Below are 20,643 nucleotides of genomic sequence, written 5' to 3'. Positions count from 1 at the left end.
TCTGCACATCTCTTCTGTCTACGGAAATAAAAACGTCTCTGCACATCTCTTTGCGTGGGGAGCAAAGATATCCCTGCACATCTCTTCTGTCTATGGAAATAAAAATGTCCCTGCACATCTCTTCTGTCTGTGTGGAAATAAAGATGTCCCTGCACATCTCTCTGTGTGGGGAGCACATTTGAAGCGACAGGATGGAGGGAACGGCCTTGGGGGCAGGGTTAGGTGGGGTTTTGGGTTTTGGGAAGGAATTCCTCCCTGTGAGGGTGGGATGGAATTCCCAGAGCAGCTGAAATCCCTGGAAGTGCCCCAGGCCAGGCTGGAGCCACCTGGGACACGGGGAGGTGCGGGACCCATGGTGGGGCTGGGTGGGCTTTGAGGTCTCCTCCAACCCAAACCATTCCAGGATTCCCTGGGATTTTGGGGAGAAATATTGGGAGAGGGGCTGGGATGGGATTCCCAGAGCAGCTGCGGGTCCCTGGCAGTGCCAAGGCCAGGCTGGACGGGGTTTGGAGCACCCTGGGGCAGTGAAATTGTCCCTGCCAGAGCTGGGCTGGGCTTTGGGGCTTTAGGTCGGTCCTAACCCAGCCCGGGCTGGGATTCCGTTCCGTGCCGCAGCTGTTGTGGCCACGAGATGGCATTCTCCGAGCTTCTCTCGCCAAGGAAAAGCAGAGCTTGCCGTTTTCAATAATAACAATAATAATTAAAGGGAAGGGGGGGAAGCCACAAACCCTCCCTGCGTTTGCTGAGGCCCGTGACAAAGCGAGGTCTGTGAGGAAGAGGAGGAGGCTGTTCCTGCTCCTGGCAAACAATGGTGCTGCTCCCCCAGAGCTGCCGGGGACGCTGAGGGTCGAGTCCCTTTAAAAAGAAAAAAAGTGAAATACAGTATTGTGCATCTTGAAATCCGAAACCGAGAAACAGCGGCGCGAGGGAAACAAGGGGGAAGGAAAGCCTGGCAATTCCTGCCGACAGCTGTTGCGAGCGGAGCTTTCAGGAATACAACACACACCGAAACCTTCCGGGGGTCGCTGGATGGCTTTTGTGGAGAAACCTGGGAAATAAAGCGGCCTCGGAAGAAGAAGAGATTTTTTTTTCTTTTTTCTCCTCCTCTGTGGATATAATGGCCACTGCAAAGCAGAGCATCTGGAGGTTTGGTTTGCAGTGCGCCTTGCTCGCCGTTTGCACCCTCACCTGCGACGGGCACGGCGGGCGGAGAGAGCACGGAGGTCCTGCCTGCTACGGGGGCTTTGATCTGTATTTCATCCTGGACAAGTGAGTCCCGCCTGCCTTGTTCGTTCCGCCGGGCTCTGGGCTGGTTCCCTTTGGGTTTGGGGTTTGTGGGAGTCCCTGTGTCCCCAGGTCCTGCCTGCTACGGGGGCTTTGATCTGTATTTCATCCTGGACAAGTGAGTCCCGCCTGCCTTGTTCGTTCCGCCGGGCTCTGGGCTGGTTCCCTTTGGGTTTGGGGTTTGTGGGAGTCCCTGTGTCCCCAGGGCACCTCGCGGCTCCCGCTGCTTGCTCTGTTACTGCTGTGGTGGCTCCGGTGCCTAAATCCCTTTGTGCTCCGTGATGGCATCGTTATGGGTTTTACAGGGCGGGAGCTCTGTGTGCGCTGAGCTCGAGTGTGTTGGTTAAAGCAGTGCCTAAGGAGTGCAGAATTGGCCCTGGAGAGACCAATTCCAGGGCTGGGATGTGCAGGGAGTGCAGAATTGTTCCTGCAGGCACCATCCAGGGCTGGGAGCATGCAGGGAATGCAGAATTGTTCCTGCAGGGAGTCCAGAATTGGCCCTAGGGAGACCAATTCCAGGGCTGGGATGTGCAGGGAATGTGGAATTGTTCCTGCAGACACTGATTCCAGGGCTGGGAACATGCAGGGAGTGCAGAATTGTTCCTTCAGACACCAGTTCCAGGCTGGGATGTGCAGGGAGTGCAGAATTGCTCCTGCAGGGAGTCCAGAATTGTTCCTGCAGGCACCATCCAGTGCTGGGAACATGCAGGGAGTGCAGAATTGTTCCTGCAGCGCCAATTCCAGGGCTGGGAACATTCAGGGAGTGCAGAATTGGCCCTGGAGAGACCAATTCCAGGCTGGGATGTGAAGGGAGTGCAGAATTGTTCCTGCAGACACTGATTCCAGGGCTGGGAACATGCAGGGAGTGCAGAATTTGCCCTAGGGAGACCAATTCCAGGGCTGGGAACATGCAGGGAGTGCAGAATTGTTCCTTCAGACAAAAATTCCAGGGCTGGGATGTGAAGGGAGTGCAGAACTGGCCCTGCAGCACCAATTCCAGTCTGGGATATCGCAGGGGGTTCTGCCCATGCCCACAGCTCCCAGAGAGGGGCTGCTCCCCTCAGAGAGGGCTGAATTCAGCTGCTGGGATGGAGAGCAGCCCATTTAAAGAGCTTGATTTGCCCGAGCTGAGTCACACTTTCTTTGTTTCTTCTGTTAATCAAACACATGTTTTGCCTGTTTAGCCGTTTGTGCTGCAGATAACTTCCTGCCTCGCTTTTTCATCACTAACTGTGGCAGTGTCACCTCCTTGGCACTGCACCAGCGCTGCTTTTTGCAGATGGGGATGCAGCAATGTGGAATCGTTTTGTGCTGAGCTTTGGAAAGCTCCTTCCTAAAGCAATACAGCAATTTAAAAAAAAAGAAAGGAAAAAACCTTAAAAAAATCCTAGCTGAAATGGGTGTCCTGATTTTCTCCATCAAGAACAGTTCTTTTGAAGCAAAGGCTTGGAGATGGTGGAGGTGCTGCCTGCCAGAGCCATGGCACTGACATTAATAACCATAAATTGCAGAGGCAGGAAAGTGTTTGCACGCTGCCAGAAGCGCTCCCAGACGAAGTTTCTGCCTGATCCTCTGGAGTGTTTTGCAGTAGCTCCCACATTCCATCAGCAGAAATGACTTGGAATTACATAACCCTTTATTACAAAATGCTGGGCAAAACCCAGCGCTGCTCCAGAGTGCCAGTGCTCCTGATGCTCCACCTTTTAATTGCAAGGACTATAAATCTCATAACAGTGATGTCCAGCTTCCCTTGGTCGAAACCATAAATCCTTGAGGTGATGTTCACCTTCCTTTCTCAAGCTGCTTTTCTCTGTTTTATTAAGGCGTGAGATAAGCATATTTCCTTTATATATATTCGAATTCTATAGTTTCAAGGATACAAGCAATACTCTAAAATTATACTTCAAAAGGTTATTATTGCAGAGCTTTTTATGGATTAAATGCAAGTAAAGAGCAACATCCTTAACGCTCTAATTCCAATGCTCCTAAATCAACAAGGGTTAATTGCAAACAAAAGATAGGTTCATAGGCTTTTTCCATGGTTTATTTTCCTCAGTTATTGTTAGAATTTGCAGCTATCCCACTGTCACTCTCCACACATATGGCAATCACAAATACACACACAATTGACACGAAACACAGCTTTGCATTTCTCAGATGAGCATTCCTGGTGGAAGGAATGGGCAGGAGCTCCCTTCCAGCCGGGACCCAGTGAGTGCCTGCAGCGCTCTGTGCTCTGTCTGCTGATTAATGGAAATTAAGGCACGGCTGCTTATCTGCTGATTAATGGAAATTAAGGCACGGCTGCTTGTTTGTCAGTTGTTTTCCTGCACACCCCCTGCCAGCCAGGAGGAGAGGAATGTCCTGAGGGGTTTGTCCTGCTCTGACCTGAGCCCCGTGGATCTGTGCTGGCAGCGAGCTGTGTGCTGTGGCACGAGATATCAGCATTTCCTCCAAGGATTGCATCACCCCTCAGAGCCTCCGAGCTCTGGAGGCCTTTCACAATTGCTCCTGAATGATTTGGGAAGGCAGAGGATGCTTTTGGGCTCATTTATGTTGTTTTTGAAGAGCTCAATAAGGGGATGCTGCGCAGCTTCTTAGGTAAATGGCATCTCTGAGACTTCTGGCCCAAACCGAGGCAAGCTTAAGGAGATTTTTGGATCTACACCAGCCTCTGTGCTCTGGAGGCCTTTCACAATTGCTTCTGAATGATTTGGGAAGGCAGAGGATAATTTTGGGCTCGTTGGTGTTGTTTTTGAAGAGCTCAATAAGGGGATGCTGCGCAGCTTCTTAGGTAAATGGCATCTCTGAGACTTCTGGCCCAAACCGAGGCAAGCTTAAGGAGATTTTTGGATCTACACCAGCCTCTATGCTCTGGAGGGCTCTCAGAATTGCTCCTGAATGATTTGGGAAGGCAGAGGATAATTTTGGGCTCATTTATGTTGTTTTTGAGGAGCTCAGTAAAGAGGTGCTGCACAACTTAGGTAAATGGCATCTCTGAGACTTCTGGGAGTTTGCCCAAACCCATGCAGGCTTAAGGAGATTTTTGGATCCACACCAGCCTCTGAACCAAGTGTCTCCATGTCCTCCTGCCAGCTGCAGAGCCCTTCACTCACATGAGGCCTTGGTGTCAGAGTTTGGGCTGGATTCTGTGCAATCCCTCCTGGATTGTGACTGGATAAAGCCACAGGTGCAGAAATGGAAAAGCGGAGTCTAAAAAGTGCAGGAAGGACCAAGTCTAGGGAGGCTTGAGCAGCTTCAAGTGCAGCTTTGGGTTCTGGAGCACCCTGTCCCAGTGAGGAGGAGGAGGGCACTGCTGAAGGAGCCACTGCAGGGTCTCTCTCCACACCTGGCAGGTACAAAAGGCCAGAGCAGGTGGCCACAGAAGGTCTCACTCTCCTGCTGAAGAGAACGGTTTACGTGGGTTTTGTAGCCATGATTTTTTCTGAAAAATCCTTTCCTTGGGATTTTTCCTCCTGAGAAGCTGAGAGGCCTCAGGAACAAAATGTAAACAATGATTATCTGCTGCTGTGGGATGCAACAGGTGCATCTGTGATTGGTCTTGTGTGGTTGTTTCTAATTAATGGCCAGTCACAGCCCAGCTGTCTCAGACTCTCTGGTCAGTCACGAGCCTTTGTTATCATTCTTGTTTTTCTATTCTTAGCTAGCTTTCTGGTGAAATCCTTTCTTCTATTCTTTTAGTATAGTTTTAATATAATATATATCATAAAATAATAAATCAGCCTTCTGAAACATGGAGTCAGATCCTCGTCTCTTCCCCATCCTCAGACCCCTGGGAACACAGTCACAGGGTTTAATTTCCATCTATTGGGCCCTCCTCCAGAAGAGATTTTGGCATCCTCAGGACGAGCCTTTTCTTCAATTGCAAGTTCACAGCATCAGCCATTCAGCTGCAAAGCCTTGGCTCGCCGCTCATCTCGGCTCTTTGGGGAATATGAGGAGAGAACTATTTGAAAATTGGCTTTTCTTATCTTACAGTTGGACTCTAGAAACGCTCATCCTGCTCAGAGCTCTTGGCCTGGCTCCCTGTGCAAAGGGAGTGTCATTTACAGTGTGGCTGCTGAATGACACAGCTCAGGGAGGTGGGCACTGCGAGCTGATGCTGCTTTTGTGAGCTTTGCTCTGGCTGCAGAAATCCTGGTTGTGTTGGGTTGGTCCATTTTTGTTGGTTGTGTTTGGTTTGCCCATTTTTGTTGGTTGTTTTGGGTTTGCCCATTTTTGTTGGTTGTTTTGGGTTTGTCCATCTTGTTGGTTGGCTTGGGTTTGTCCATTTTTGTTGGTTGGCTTGGGTTTGCCAATTTTTGATGGTTCTGTTGGGTTTGTCCATTTTTATTGTTTTTATTGGGTTTGCCCATTTTTGTTGGTTCTGTTGGGTTTGCCCATTTTTGTTGGTTCTGTTGGGTTTGTCCATTTTTGTGGTTTTTGTTGGGTTTGTCCATTTTACGCCGAGTGAAGAACATGAGAAGTCTCAAGTGCGATTCAGAAATTGCATTTGGGCAGGGGCTGCTGCTCCCAGCTCCTCGTGCCTGCCACCAGCTGGGTCAGGAAATGTGGGAATCTCCCCTGAGGTGCTTTTGGCAGGGGAATTTTTGGTCTAAAGTAATTATAGCAAGCACTAATTGGTTTCTGATTAACGAACCTTGCCTCCCCAAGCCTTGTGGGGACTGATGTGACCCTTGCTATAAATTCAGGTGGTTTTTATGCCTCACCACCTAAAGACAATAAAAACTTCTTTTCCAGGCCAGTTGTAGGAAATGATCTGGGCCTGGAGTGCCTGTGGAATTCAAGCTCTCCGAGTTATCCCATCCATCCAGGGGGAATTTGCACCTGGGGCTGAGCCCTATGTGTCTGTTCTATCAATTTGGGGGTTGAGTTTCCTGTCTGAGAGCAAGCCCTGATGTTGTCACCCCTCACCTCTTATGATTCCAATTTTCCCACTGCCTGTGGTTTAATTGGTTTATCGAGAGCTTGGCTATTGGTGTTCCTTTGTTCCTTTTTAACAAACATTTGTGTGGGGAAGGGGCCCTTGTGCCATGTCCTGAGGAAAGAAAGAAATGAAGAATTCAGCACTGAGAGCATTTGCTGAGGGTCCTGCCTGCTCTGCCTCTCCACTGGCATTAAATAAATAATAATAAACAGCAATAAACCACAGCTTTACATCCTGTGGTTTATTCTCTGAGCAGCCAGGCTGGGGACTTGCTCTGCCTCTCCATTGGCATTAAATAAATAATAATAAATAGCAATAAACCACAGCTTTACATCCTATGGTTTATTCCCTGAGCAGTCTGAGGACCTGCTCTGCCTGTCCCCTGGCATTAAATAAATAATAATAAATAGCAATAAACCACAGATTTACATCCTATGGTTTATTCCCTGAGCAGTCTGAGGACCTGCTCTGCCTCTCCGCTGGCATTAAATAAATAATAATAAATAGCAATAAACCACAGCTTTACATCCTGTGGTTTATTTCTGAACAGCCTGAGGACCTGCTCTGCCTCTGCCTGGCACTCCCAGAGCTGAGCCAGGACAGCTCCTTTGCCTTTTCTTCCTGGGAAGTGAAAAACCATCTCAAACCTTCACCTTTAGGCTGCAGACCAATGAATTTCTGTTGGAGCTGGAATGGTTATTTCCTCTGTAAATATTTCTAATTGTACTCAAGGAATTGAGTAAGTGATGACACATTTATTTTCCAACTCCAGGAAAGAATTTTTTTTCCCAATATTAATATTCCAGTGTTCACAGAAGTGTTTATGCCAGAAGGGGCATTTTGTGCTGAAAGATTCTGATTAACCTAATTTTTTCCTCGTTCTTACAACATAAAGAAGAATAATCCAACCCCATTACATCCTGTGGTTTATTCTCCTGAGGAGCAGAATGAGTTTGTTTTGTCTTTAGCTGAGGTGTGGAAGGATTAACCAGAGCAGCTGAGATGTGGACTGAGGTGTTTTACTCCTCATGGGCTCTGGCACAGTGGAAACTCTGGAGGAGTTCAATAATCTGTTCCTCCAAGTGCATGTAATTCTCAGAACACACTTGGGCTGCAAGCTCTGTGTAATGGTTTGGAGGTGAGTGGGTGGAATTAATCTAAAACATTGTGCAGAGGCAGCTCCTCACTCTCACAGGGTTTATTTGTTTGGTTCAGGCTGTGTTAAAGCCCAGCCTAAGTGCCAAGGGCAGCCCCAAACCCTCGATGGAGTGTGCAGCCGTGATATTTTCTGAAAAACCCTTTCCTTAGGATTTTTCCTCCTGAGAAGCTGGGAGGCCTCAGGAACAAAATGTAAACATTGATTATCTGCTGCTGTGGAATGCGACAGGTGCATCTGGGATTGGTCTCATGTGGTTGTTTCTAATTAATGGCCAATCACAGTGAGCTGGATCAGACTCTGTCCGAGCCACAAACCTTTGTTATCGATCTTTTTCTATTCTTAGCTTAGCTAGCCTTCTGGTGAAATCCTTTCTTCTATTCTTTTAGTATAGTTTTAATATATATTATATATTAATTAAATATTAAAACAATAAATCATCTTATATATAATAATTATATAGTAAAACAAAATATATACTATTATAAAATATTAACAATATTTTATAAAATATAATGTCATAATATAATAAAAATATAATTTTACAATTTACAATTATTTATACTATTTATAGAATATTAATATTTATAAAATATTATAAATTTATTATTATAGAATTATAAAATTATAATAAATTATTAATAATAATTATATGTTAAGATAATAAGTCAAGCCTCCTGAAACATGGAGTCAACATTCTCATCTCTTCCCTCATCCTGGGACCCCTGTGAGCACCGCCACAGGAGTGGGAATTATTTTGATTTTAAGTTGAGTAGGAAATGTCAGTCCCAGCTTGATGTCTCTGGATGAAGAGCAGTGAATGCTGAACAGAGGAGATGCCTCCCTGAGCAGTGTGGGGCAGAGCAGTGACCCTGACGTGTCTGTCTGTCACCCCTGTGTCCCCAGGTCAGGCAGTGTCCTGCACCACTGGAACGAGATCTATCACTTTGTGGAGCACCTGGCCAGGAAGTTCATCAGGTAAGGAAAGTTCTGAAATCCCTAGGGAAATCTGGGGGTGCCAGCCCAGCCCCTCATGTGCTGCCCCATGGGGAAATGTGGTGCACAAAGGGCTCTTGATGCTTCCCTCCCACCCTCCATTCACTGCTCCTCCCCACGTTCCTGTTCTGTGGGCCAGGGGGAGATAAAACAATCCCATGTATTCCTGCCTGCCTTCCCTGGCTCAGACCTGTGGGAGATAAAACAATCCCATGTATTCCTGCCTGCCTTCCCTGGCTCAGACCTGTGGGAGATAAAACAATTCCATTTATTCCTGCCTGCCTTCCCTGGCTCAGACCTGTGGGAGATAAAACAATCCCATTTATTCCTGCCTGCCTTCCCTGGCTCAGACCTGTGGGAGATAAAACAATCCCATGTATTCCTGCCTGCCTTCCCTGGCTCAGACCTGTGGGAGATAAAACAATCCCATGTATTCCTGCCTGCCTTCCCTGGCTCAGACCTGTGGGAGATAAAACAATCCCATGTATTCCTGCCTGCCTTCCCTGGCTCAGACCTGTGGGAGATAAAACAATCCCATGTATTCCTGCCTGCCTTCCCTGGCTCAGACCTGTGGGAGATAAAACAATTCCATTTATTCCTGCCTGCCTTCCCTGGCTCAGACCTGTGGGAGATAAAACAATTCCATTTATTCCTGCCTGCCTTCCCTGGCTCAGAGCCTCCAGGCCCTGGGTGAGGAATCCCTGGGCACAGGGGATGGGATGTGCTGTGACAAACGTGACCCACATTGAGCCCTCCCTTGTCCCAGGGTGCATTGAAGCCTTTCTGGTGTTAACAATCCCAGGTTTCACAAGGATTCCCCGAGGTTTCCCTGGGCTAGCAAAGCCCAGGGCTGAACACATTTCCATCCTGCTGGGCTGGCTGTGATTGTGTCACGTTAATTCCCTTTTTTCTCTCCCCCCCAGCCCTCAGCTGAGGATGTCCTTCATTGTCTTTTCAACCAGAGGGACGATTCTGATGAGGTTAACAGAAGACAGGTAAGGAGAGGTTTAAATTCCACAGCAGCTGCTGTGTCCTTTTGTCAGAGGGGCAGAGGCTCAGTGCCTGTGGAACATCCTCAGGGATGAAAATCCCTTCCCATAAAAGCAGCTTGGAAGGCAGAGGTGCCACCCACACCCCTGGCTGGGGAAAAATGAGATTTCCTCAGGGCCTGAAGGTGTGGCACAGCCAAAGAGAGTTTGGGGTGGGTTTTGTGGCAATACCAGATTGCCTTGTTCGTGAAGAGTGTCCCTGCCACCCCCTTACAGAGCCCCATGTTAATCCCAGAAAAATCTATGGGATGGATTATTTTATTTTATTCTATTTTATATTTTATTTTATTTTCCATTTATTTTATTTTTAATTATTTTTTCTTTTTAAATTTTCATTTTTTTCAATTTTTTCTTTTTATATTTTCATTCTTTATTTTTTAAATAGGTTATTTTAATTTAATTTTAATTTAATTTTAATTTATTTTTATTTTATTTTTATTTTATTTTTATTTTATTTAAATTTATTTTTTATTTTAATTATTCTGCCTTTTATTTTATTTTTATTTTATTTTAATTATTCTGCCTTGCAAGGGGAGCTGGATGAGGTCCCTAAATCTCTCTCGCTTCCTCTGTTCACTCCACTGCCACGTGGAGCAGGAATATATGTTCCACATGTGTGGGGTGTGTAAGCCAGCATGTGTTTTACATCTCGGAGGGCTGGGATCACATTCCAGAGGGGAGGGAGCTGGCTGCCTTCCTGCAGAGCAGTGCACCCTCACTGCAGCCTGGAAATGTGCCTGAACCGGCCTGGGCATCTCCTGCAGGACAGGGCTGGGAGGATGAACAGCCTGGGGAGGCACTGGGTGACTCTGGTTCCAAATCTCTGTGCCCTGCATGCCAGGACAGCCTGGGGGCATCACCCACCTGTGCTGGGTGCCAGGGCACCTTGGTGGCTTTCTCCTGGGTGTCACAGTGCCGGCCAGGACATCCTGGTGGCTTTCTCCTGGCTCTAACAGTGCTGCCAGGACACCCTGGGTCCATCACTCACTTCTGCTGCGTGCCAGGACATGCTGGTGGCTTTCTCCTGGGTGTGACAGTGCCACCAGGACATGCTGTGTCCATCACCCGCCTCTGCTGGGTGCCAGGACACCCTGGTGGCATTTTCTACCAGGACATCCTGGTGGCTTTGCTATTGGGTGTCACACAGTGCCACCAGGACACCCTGGGTCCATCACCCACCTCTGCTGGGTGCCAGGACACCCTGGTGGCATTACCTGCCAGGACATCCTGGTGGCTTTGCTATTGGGTGTCACACAGTGCCACCAGGACATGCTGTGTCCATCACCCACCTCTGCTGGGTGCCAGGACACCCTGGTGGCTTTGCCTGCCAGGACACCCTGGTCCTTTCCCCCTGGGTGTCGCAGTGCCACCAGGACACCTTGGTGGCTTTCCCCCTGGGTGTCACAGTGCCACCAGGACACCCTGGTGGTGTTCTGCTGGGTGTCTCTCACAGCCCTGCCTTCCTCGCAGGGAGCAGATCCGGCAGGGCCTGGAGGAGCTGCAGAAGGTGCTGCCAGGAGGGGACACGTACATGCACGAAGGATTTGAGAGGGTAACGGGGCCAGGGGCTGTCTCTGCTCCCCGGGGGCTGCACAACCCTTGGGAATTCCTGCTGGGGGAGAGGGACCCTGTCCCTCTGCAGGGCTGGGGCTGCAAACCCTGCTCATTCCTTTATTTCTGCTTTTTCTGCCTGGGGAAGGCAGTGGCACTGAGTGTCTGTGTCCAGCAGGGTGGGAAGGGGTCAGTCCCGCCTGGGCTGGGTGGGCTGAGGCCACAGCTCCCACCTGGGGTGCCCAAAGAACAGCAGACATTATTGCCTTCTCCTCCTGGGCATGGTTCTGACATTTTTTACGTATTTTCACAAGCTCAGGTTTTGACATTTTTACATATTTTTACCAGCTCAGGGCTTTCTCTAAAGCTGAGCTCTTGCACTGCCTCCCACGTGAGGATTTGGGAAGGGTTTGAACTGTTCAAGTGCTGCCCCATCCCTGAAATGGGAGTGCACAGGCTGAGCTGTTGGTTTATTCGCAGCTGGAATAGCTGATCTGGGGCTGCTGAGGAATATTTACCACTGATGTTTAGGAATATTTATTTAGGAATATTTAAGAATTCTTATTTAGGAATATTTAGGAGTATTTCTTTAGGAGTATTTCTTTAGGAGTATTTCTTTAGGAGTATTTCTTTAGGAATCTTTATTCAGGAATATTTAGGAATCTTTATTCAGGAATATTTAGGAATATTTATTTAGGAATATTTATTTAGGAATATTAGCCTGGGCTGTTTCTCAGGAGTGAAAGGGGATGGCGTTTTCAGAGAGGAGAGCAGTGGGACACAGCTCTGGGGCTGCTTTGGCTGATGGATGAACAAACCAATTATTGATTTATTACTGATAATCCTCTGATCTGATTTCAGGCCAGTGAGCAGATTTACCACGAGAATGTTCACGGTGAGAGCCCCTTCTTGATCCATTGAATGGTTTTTTTTCTCTTTCTTTTTGATTGATAACTTCAACAGATCTAAAAAAAAATAAAATTCAGCTTTGCTGTGGGAAGGGTGGGGGTGGCTCCTGTTCTTGCAGGGACTGGTGCAGACAACTGGGAAAATGTCCTTTCCTTCCCTGTAATGGATGTAAAAACTTTCTGGTTTGGAAGGGAAGGCTGCAAAGGTTTAATGGTGTTCCTGAGATGTTGCTCAGGAATCTTGAAGATTTTTAGGCCCTTTCCCCACTATCTTTGTTTAAATCCCAATTGAGCTTTTTGTCACCAGCTGGAAAAGCCTTCTCTGGACTTCTGGAACTGAGAGCAGGAGTAAAACCAGGTGCTAACTGGGAGCAAATTGTGACTTTGGTGACTGCAGCCTCATTCCCTGGCCTGGAATTGCCATCAGGATGTTCTTGAGGTGGTTTAGCAAACCCAAGGATGCTTTCTGAGATGGTTTAGCAAACCAAAAGATGCTTTCTGAGGTGGTTTAGCAAACCCAAGGATGCTTTCTGAGGTGGTTTAGCAAACCAAAAGATGCTTTCTGAGGTGGTTTAGCAAACCCAAGGATGCTTTCTGAGGTGGTTTAGCAAACCAAAAGATGCTTTCTGAGGTGGTTTAGCAAACCCAAGGATGCTTTCTGAGGTGGTTTAGCAGAGCCAGCACTAAGGAGGTTTGTGTGTTCAGGTTACAGGACTGCCAGTGTCATCATTGCCCTGACAGATGGGGAGCTCCACGAGGATCTGTTTTTCTACTCTGAGAGGGAGGTAAGTGGCTTTATTTCATGGCCAGGGAGGCAGGGGAACGCCTGGGCTCGCTGCTGGGAATGCAGAGGATGAGGAAAAGCTTTTTCCCAGTGAGAAATCTCCACTTTGGAGCTCTGCAGACAGGAATCCAAAGGACAAGCCCCTGAGCCACCCCAGCTGAGACTGCTCAGGGGGAAGGAGAGGGGATAAAACCTCCAGTTCAAAATAAACACAGGAGGAGGAATTGTTCACAGCTGAAAACTCTCAGTGTTTACTGGATTGCTCTGGGAAATGCTGAATATTCTCACTTTCACTTTGCTTTTCCCCCCTCACACAAAGTCAGGACTGCAGGGGGAGGGTGGTGGCTTCTGCCACATCAGAAACTCCTTCAGATCAGCCAGCCTGGCATTGCCACAAACATCCCTGGGGTTCAAGCACACGTTCTCAGCGTCCCCAATGTTCCTTTGGATATTCTCCCTGCGGAGATGAGCAATTGGCCCTTGCCAGTCAAACCAGGGTGACCTAAACTTGGCAGAGGGAATTTCTGCATGGGTTTGCTATGGACAGAGTTTTCCTTCTCAGTCTGTCCAAAGTGCAGCATTAAATCCAACAACAACAACAACAACAATAATTGGGTTTGTAGAGTAAAGCCAGCATTTGTCCTTACTTTGTACATCTCACAGAACTTTTCTGCTGACCAACCTCACGGCTCCTGCTTAGCTCTAATCACAGTTGTGCTGTCTCTGAGGCCTGGCTTTGCAGCTTTTCTGTGATTTTAAGGGTTCCCCACCGTTGGTGACCCTGCTGTGCCCCTGTCCCCTGCAGGCCAACCGCTCCAGGGACCTGGGGGCCACTGTGTACTGCGTGGGGGTGAAGGACTTCAACGAGACCCAGGTGAGGACCCAGCCCTGGCAGCCTGCAGGAGGCTCCTCCTCATCACCACAGAGGTTCTCAATGCTCCTCTGAGCCCTTCCAACCTCCACAAAACATCCCCTGGTGTCTGCCTGAGTCCCCTCTGAACACAGGCCCAGTAAAAAATCCCTGTCCTGACAGGAGAGCTGGATCAGGCCAATTTCAAGGAATTTTGGAAGAGTTAAGGTTAGAAAATGCCTCCATGATTATGGAGTCCAACCTGTTTTGGGTTTGCCCTAAAGATCATTAGCCCCCGGGCACCAGTGAAAACCACGTTGTGTCTCGTCTCCAAATCCTTTCTGATCCCTGATCTGAGAAATCCCTGATTTACAAACCAACCAGGCTAACAGGACAAACATTTTCCTGCCCAATAAACCACCTGTGGTTTATTCCCTGTGTTGCCTCACAGGGGTACCCCAGAGAGGGCAGCTGAGCATTGGAGGGTTTTATTTGCAATCTGGGGAAGCGTTAATTACCTGCCTGCAGGCTAATTGATGTCCCCTCTGCATTTCTGTTCCGTTTGTCCCCCTGTGGCAGCTGGCCCGGATTGCTGACAGCAGAGACCATGTGTTCCCTGTCAACGATGGCTTTGAGGCCCTGCAGGGCATCATCGACTCTGTGAGTATTGTCACCCCCGGTTGCACTCCTGAGCTTGGGTTTGCCTGTGATCACCAGAGCCCGCTGGAAAATAATTCACTGCATCACTCAGGCCAAGGGGAGCAGCCTTGGTCTGCGCTCAAATGCTGCTTTGGGGTGGAATTTGTCAATAGGGCCCAGTTTCCCCATTCCTGTGGCGCCTGGGGGAGGCTGGGCTAGAGCAGAGTTACAGAATAAAGCAGGGATTGATTAAAAGGATCTCCTGCATGGATCCACCTTGGGCAGCACCAGAGCCCAGCCAGGGCTGCGCCCAGAATGAACCAAAATGGGCACAAAATGAATCCAGGATGAACCAAAATGGGCACAAAATGAACCCAAGGTGAACCAAAATGGGCACAAAATGGACCCAGGATGAACCAAAATGGGCACAAAATGGACCCAGGATGAACCAAAATGGGAACAAAATGAACCCAAGATGAACCAAAATGGACCCAGGATGAACCAAAATGGGCGCAAAACAAACCCAAGACAAACCAAAATGGTCACAAAACAAACCCAAGATGAACCAAAATGGTCACAAAAGGGACAACTGCTCATGAGGTCTGTCACTTTTATAAGCTCTGCTTCATTTGCATATTGGAGTTAATTTCTTAATTACAGATTTAGCTTATGCAGTCCCATCCTTCTTGTTTTTCCCCTCTTCAATTCACATTGTTTGTGCTCTTGGGCCTGAGATTTGGGTGGTTGTCCTAAATCCCCTGCTGGAGAAGGAATTGTTTTATCTCCCTACCCTGTGAAGAGAGCTTTTTCCCCCCCCATATTTTTTTCCCCATATTTTTATTTTTTCCCCCCCGTTTTCCCAGTGCTCTCACATGCACATGGACCCCAGCCCTGCTTTGTTGCTTTTCCCTGGCACTGCCTGAGCTCTCTGGGACAATCAGGTGCTGCATTTCATTTATTTCATTTATTTCAGAGAGCAGCACAACAACAACAACAGCAGCACAGCAATGCTTGGCTCCCCAGCCCTGCATTCCCTCCGCAGCTGTTTTTAATGAATCCCAGCTCTGCCTCCCCTTCCAGTTGTGATTTTTCAACCTCCAGGAGCTGCTCCAGCTGAGAGGGGAGGGAAAATTCCCATTTTGGGAAGGAGGGAAGGGCACAGGGATGGATCCCTGTTTTGTGGGTGAAAGGAATGGCAAGGAGGGCACTGATTACCCCAGAGAATAACAGACAGTCTCTGGATTCCTGGAAAATCAGCTCCCTCTTCCCTTGCCAAAAGGAGCCCTGTGCTGCAATTGTAATTTTGGTCCTTTTGCACTAATTCTGCACTTTGAGTTTGGGTGTGTGCTTGGAAACTTAATCTAAATCAAAATAAATATTGCAATTGGCACCGTGGAAGTGTTTAGGGGCAGGTTTTATGGTCATGTAAAGGGGTTAGACTGGACTTGGGAGATCTGCATCATCCAAATGAGACACCTGCAATTCCCCCCTCTGAGCCAGCAGGAATGGTTGTGAATGGCTGGGCAGAGGTCATTCATCTCAATTTTAATCATGTGGGCTTTACTTCATTTTGAAAAGTGCTGATTGTGTTTTACATTCTCTGTGGTTTTCCTTATTCTATTTTAAATTCTCATATTTTAAATTCTTCTATTTTAAATTCTTCTATTTTAAATTCTCCTGGTTTGAATTCTCCAGTTCCGTTCTCAGCTGCTGACTTTCTCTTTTTCCCCACTCGACAGTTCCTGTACAATCTTGTTGCTGCAAATCTCCTCTCTCCTCACCTGTCAGGCTGCACCAGCTCAGAGCATCCTCCAGCCCCTGGGTACTTTCAGCTCTACTTTCTCAGTAAAACTTCTGTCTCAATGTTCTAAACCTTCAAATTCCTGTCTAAATGTTCCAAGAAGCAAAGCCTGGCTCTAGGAGCGGCTTTTGCAATTAGGTACAAACAAAACCCAAAAATTCTCTTTTCCTTACAGGGTTTGTTGCATTGGTTGCTGTTCTTCCCTCGCAGATGTTTCAGTTTAAAGTTGGGAAAATAGTTTTGGTGCTGGGTTTGTGTCACCCAACAATGCTTGGCTGGTGTTTGCTGGGCTCTGGGAGCTGAGCTGGGCTTGGCTGAGCACCCCCAGTAATAATAATAATAATAATAATAATAATAATAATAATAATAATAGTAATAGTAATAATAATAACATATATATAATTAAATACATAATAAATAAAACCTCAATAATAAAAAAATAACAAATAGTAAATATAAATAATAACATAGATAATAAATAATGAATAATAGTTATAATAATAGATAATAAAAATAAATAATTGAATAAATAATAAATAATATTTAAAATAATAACATAATAAAATAACTAAAAACTTAATAATAAAAATAATAAATAATACAAATAAATAACATAGATGATAATAAATGAATAATAAATAAAAAGTAAATCATAACATGATAAAATAAATAATAAATACCTAAAAACTAAATAATAAAATAAATAATAAATAATATAAATAAGTGGTAACATAGATAAGAAATAATAAATAAATAAAACCTCATAAAAATGAATAATAAATGGTAAATATAAATAATAACATAGATAATAAATAATAGTTAATAATAATTTATCATATAAATAAATACATAATAAATAAAAATTAATAAATAATAAATAATGTCTCTGCCCTGAGAGCCAAGCCTGAGCCAAGCCAATCACTGCAATAAAGTGCCTAAAACCAGGGCCAGCGCTCCCAAGGACTCTCTGGCTGAGCAGTTCAGCTTAAACTGGAGATGTTTGAGTCTGGTTTGAGCCCAAACTTGAGTGATGCCCGCACAGCCCTGGGGGGCTGCAGACAATCAGCAATGATTTCAGAGTTATTGCAGAAAATGGGGCACAAAGGGGCAGGGGCGAGCCTGGCACCCTCACCCTGGCACCCTCACCCTGGCACAGCCCAGGGGGGCACTGGGACCCGTTTGGGGGGTTCAGGGTGGGAAACCCAGGGCTGGAGTTGTGCCCCAGTGCAGATTGCTCTGCTGGGTTCAGGGCTTGCTTCCACATCTCTGTTTCCATCTCTGTCTCCGTGGAGGCCAGGCTGAGGAGTTCACGTTTTGTCTCTCTCAGATTCTGAAGAAGTCCTGCATCGAGATCCTGGCAGCAGAGCCCTCCAGCATCTGTGCAGGGGGTGAGTCTGAACCTGCCCATGTTCTCCTTGTTGCCCAAAATGCAATGTTCAGTCCATCTCTAACTGCTGGAGAGCGCCACATTCACCGATTACCAAATTTCACCTTTATTTTGGGGTGGATTTCTCTTTCAGGGCAGTCTGCACTGCCCCACTTCTGCCAAGAGGTGTCAAATGGGATTTTCTTACAGAAAAGGCCTGAATTCCTGCCTGAGAGGAGTGAGGGGTCTGTCTTTACAAACTGTGGTAGATAAAACCAGCATTGAGAAATGAAAGGAATAATGGGAAGGATTCCACCGATTGGTGAATGGAAAAAGAATATTTGCTTTTACAAATAAAGTTTGGGTTTGCTGATAAATGAAATGGGACGTTAAAGATGGAAGAAGCAGTGGGGAATAAAACCCCCTAAATTCCGTAAGAATTAAAAATTAAAAGGGAAGGTTATACATTAGAGGGGAATCTTTGGGATCAGGTGTTTGGGGAGGTCTGAACCTCTCAGGTACCTCAGAAATGGGGGAAAAAACCCTAAATTCAGTAAGAATTAAAAATTAAAGGGGAGGGTTGTGCATTAGAGGGCAATCTTTGGAATCAGGTGTTCCAGGAAGTCTGAACCTCTCAGGTACCTCAGAAACGGGGAAAGAGAGAAGGGAAATGTGGCTGGAAATTGGGATAAAAGGGAGGCTGCATCCTCCAAAAATCAGAGGGACCCCAGAGGATGCCCCATGGGCTCTGCCTGTATTGGAATAAATCAGAGGGCTCCTCTGTCTCCTTTTTGGACACAAACCCCTGGTGTTTGTGGGTGGTTTTGCTGACGCTGGATGTTTTTGGCAGAGTCCTTCCAGGTGGTGGTCAGGGGGAACGGGTTCCGGCACGCCCGCAACGTGGACAGGGTGCTGTGCAGCTTCAGGATCAACGACACCCTCACCCTCAGTAAGGAGCGCTGAAACTCTCCTGATTTGTTAAAAAAATATGGATATTGGTGTGGATGTCTAGTACTGGTACCCAGCTGTGACGGGCAAGAACTCTCTGACAGCTGAAAGTTAGAAAGTGTGTGTTTATTGTGGGATAGCTCCCAAATACAGACTGCAATTTACAGGTGATTACAGAGCCCTTTTATCTATGCAAGTACTGAATACCCAAAATAAAAATACATATTCATGACTTTGGTACATCCCATTCCCAATAAGGATATTGATCTGGTACCAATATCCAAACTCTCTAACAGTTTAGAGTTAGAAAGTGGATGTTTATTGTGGGATAACTCTCAAATACACACCCAATTTACAGGTGGTTACAGAGCCCTTTTATCTATACAAATATTGAATACCCAAAATACAAATACATGTTCATGGCTTTGGTACATCCCATCCCCTGCTCCATATTGTAATTAGTTCAAAAGCCATTAAGCATGAGTAGTTTGTCCCTTGAAATGGGTCCCTTTCATGGGGAGGGGTCCCAAAATGAGGAAGTAAATGAAATCTTCCTCATTCTGACCTTTCCACCTTTTCAATGCAAATATGACAAATGAACCCTTGGTAGAACTCCCATTCCCCGTTTTCAGTTGGTTTCAGAACAGAGGAGGCCACAATTGTCTGATGTTCCTAAAAACAATTGTCTTACGTTCCTAAAAAACAATTGCCTTATGTTCCTAAAAAACAATTGCCTTATGTTCCTAGAAGCCATTTATCAATTCCTATATTCTTCTATAAGAATATATTCTTATAATTCTGTATTATAAACCCAGCTAGCCAAACATTGTGCTGACAAGCAATCAATTATTAGTTAACTACTAACTCTTAACTTCATCAAGGCCTACCCATTTATTTTAATTAAGTCCAATAAAGCTTATCTCTGGCTGAAACCTTAGCTCCTCTAAAATCCCTAAATTCCTTAAAGTTTATGTCTCACTTTGATAGAATTTGTAATAGGCTTATAATAATAATTTAATAATAATAATAATAATAATTTAATAGATTTTTAAAATAGATTTATAACTTTTCCTTTCATTTAGCTGTTCCCTGGTGGGTGGGGCAGGGAATGAGGGAGGCGTTCTGGCTCATCTGAGGTGACACAACCCAAACCCTCTCCCTGAGAGAGCTGAACCAGGATTTTATGGAAACCTCCTGGAGGCTGGAAAGCTCAGCTGCCTTTGTTTGCCTCTGATTGCATCAGGGAGGGAGGTATTTCTAAAGATAACACTAAGCCAACAGTTCCTGAAACCTTAAATTATCCCAGATGAGGCGCAGCGAGCAGGGCCGGGACGTGCTGAGGTTAAAGGCATGAGCTAATGGGGTTTTATTGGGATTATTGGCAGGGAAAGGGGGCAGGTGAGGGGGCAGAGACTCGGAACGTTCAGGGTAAAATAAAAGGAACATCTGCAGAAAGCATGAGGGGTATTTGGCTGAGCAGAGCAGTGATCAGAGCAGTGTTCAGCAGCAGGGTGTCCCCTTTTCCTTTTGCCCCCTTTTCCCCTTCCCTTTCCTTTCCTTTTCCCCTTCCCTTTCCTTTCCTTTTCCCCCTTTTTTCCCCTTCCCTTTCCTTTTCTCCCTTTTTCCCCTTCCCTTCCCTTTCCTTTTCTCCCTTTTTTCCCCTTCCCCTTCCCTTCCCTTTCCTTTCCCCCCTTTTTCCCCATCCCTTTCCTTTCCCCCTTTTCCCCCCTTTTGTTTTGTTTTTGCCGTTGTTTTTGGGGTTTTTTTTTTTGAAGCTTGCTCTTTCATTTGAGGCTTGCTCTCAAAGCATCCTGCATACATCGAAGCTTTATTTTTTTTTTTTTTATTACTATTATGATGGTCAGGAAATATTCCAGGTCCTGCCTTGCCAGAAGGTCCCACCCCTGCTAATGGCGCAAGGAATGATTTTCTCTTGCTGGGAGTGATGGGTTTTGCAGGCTGCCCTGAGCTGCTCAGGTGCAGGAGCACTGGGATAGGATTGCAGGAGTGCCAGGTACCTGCTTGGAGGGGCACCCACAGAGCCCAGAATTGGCTTTTTTGGGGAGGTTTGACCCAAGACTGGCCAGTTTGGGTCATTTTGGGGGGGTTTTACAGCCAGCCCCTCTCTGGGGTGCAGGAACCTGTCCTGCAGCAGAGCAGGGGATGAGAATCCTGCTCTGTTTGCTGTCCCTGGGTGAGCTTGCAGGCAGAGTTATGCAAACCAAGTGGATGCTCCTTTGTTTGGAGCACAGCTCGTTTTTGTGGCCGAGCACAAAGCATCCTCCACACAATCTGATCTGTGCCTGCGGCTCGGCAAAGCTTCCGGAGGGGCAGAAACAGAAACGAAAACCTGAGAGAGCCGA

The 20,643-nt window shown here is 46.6% G+C and overlaps 1 protein-coding gene across 1 annotated transcript in view; it reads left to right on the top strand.

The window, feature by feature from the left end:
• The first annotated feature begins 938 nt into the window (after nucleotides 1-938).
• The window catches only part of ANTXR1 (ANTXR cell adhesion molecule 1), a 36,733-nt gene continuing 17,028 nt past the window's right edge, over nucleotides 939-20,643 (top strand). The window contains exons 1-10 of the mRNA XM_054289143.1: nucleotides 939-1,269; nucleotides 8,295-8,366; nucleotides 9,308-9,379; nucleotides 10,904-10,985; nucleotides 11,846-11,879; nucleotides 12,598-12,677; nucleotides 13,482-13,550; nucleotides 14,106-14,186; nucleotides 17,294-17,354; nucleotides 18,183-18,281. Coding sequence (XP_054145118.1) covers nucleotides 1,118-1,269; nucleotides 8,295-8,366; nucleotides 9,308-9,379; nucleotides 10,904-10,985; nucleotides 11,846-11,879; nucleotides 12,598-12,677; nucleotides 13,482-13,550; nucleotides 14,106-14,186; nucleotides 17,294-17,354; nucleotides 18,183-18,281 — 802 coding nt within the window. The 5' untranslated portion in view covers nucleotides 939-1,117. The remainder of the gene's footprint in view (nucleotides 1,270-8,294; nucleotides 8,367-9,307; nucleotides 9,380-10,903; nucleotides 10,986-11,845; nucleotides 11,880-12,597; nucleotides 12,678-13,481; nucleotides 13,551-14,105; nucleotides 14,187-17,293; nucleotides 17,355-18,182; nucleotides 18,282-20,643) is intronic.

Source organism: Melozone crissalis, unplaced genomic scaffold (assembly GCF_028551555.1).
Source record: "Melozone crissalis strain CALT ecotype California unplaced genomic scaffold, PUWL_Pcris_2 ptg000064l_1, whole genome shotgun sequence".
NCBI classification, from domain to species: Eukaryota; Metazoa; Chordata; class Aves; order Passeriformes; family Passerellidae; genus Melozone; species Melozone crissalis.
This window is presented reverse-complemented; position numbering and strand designations above follow the sequence as displayed.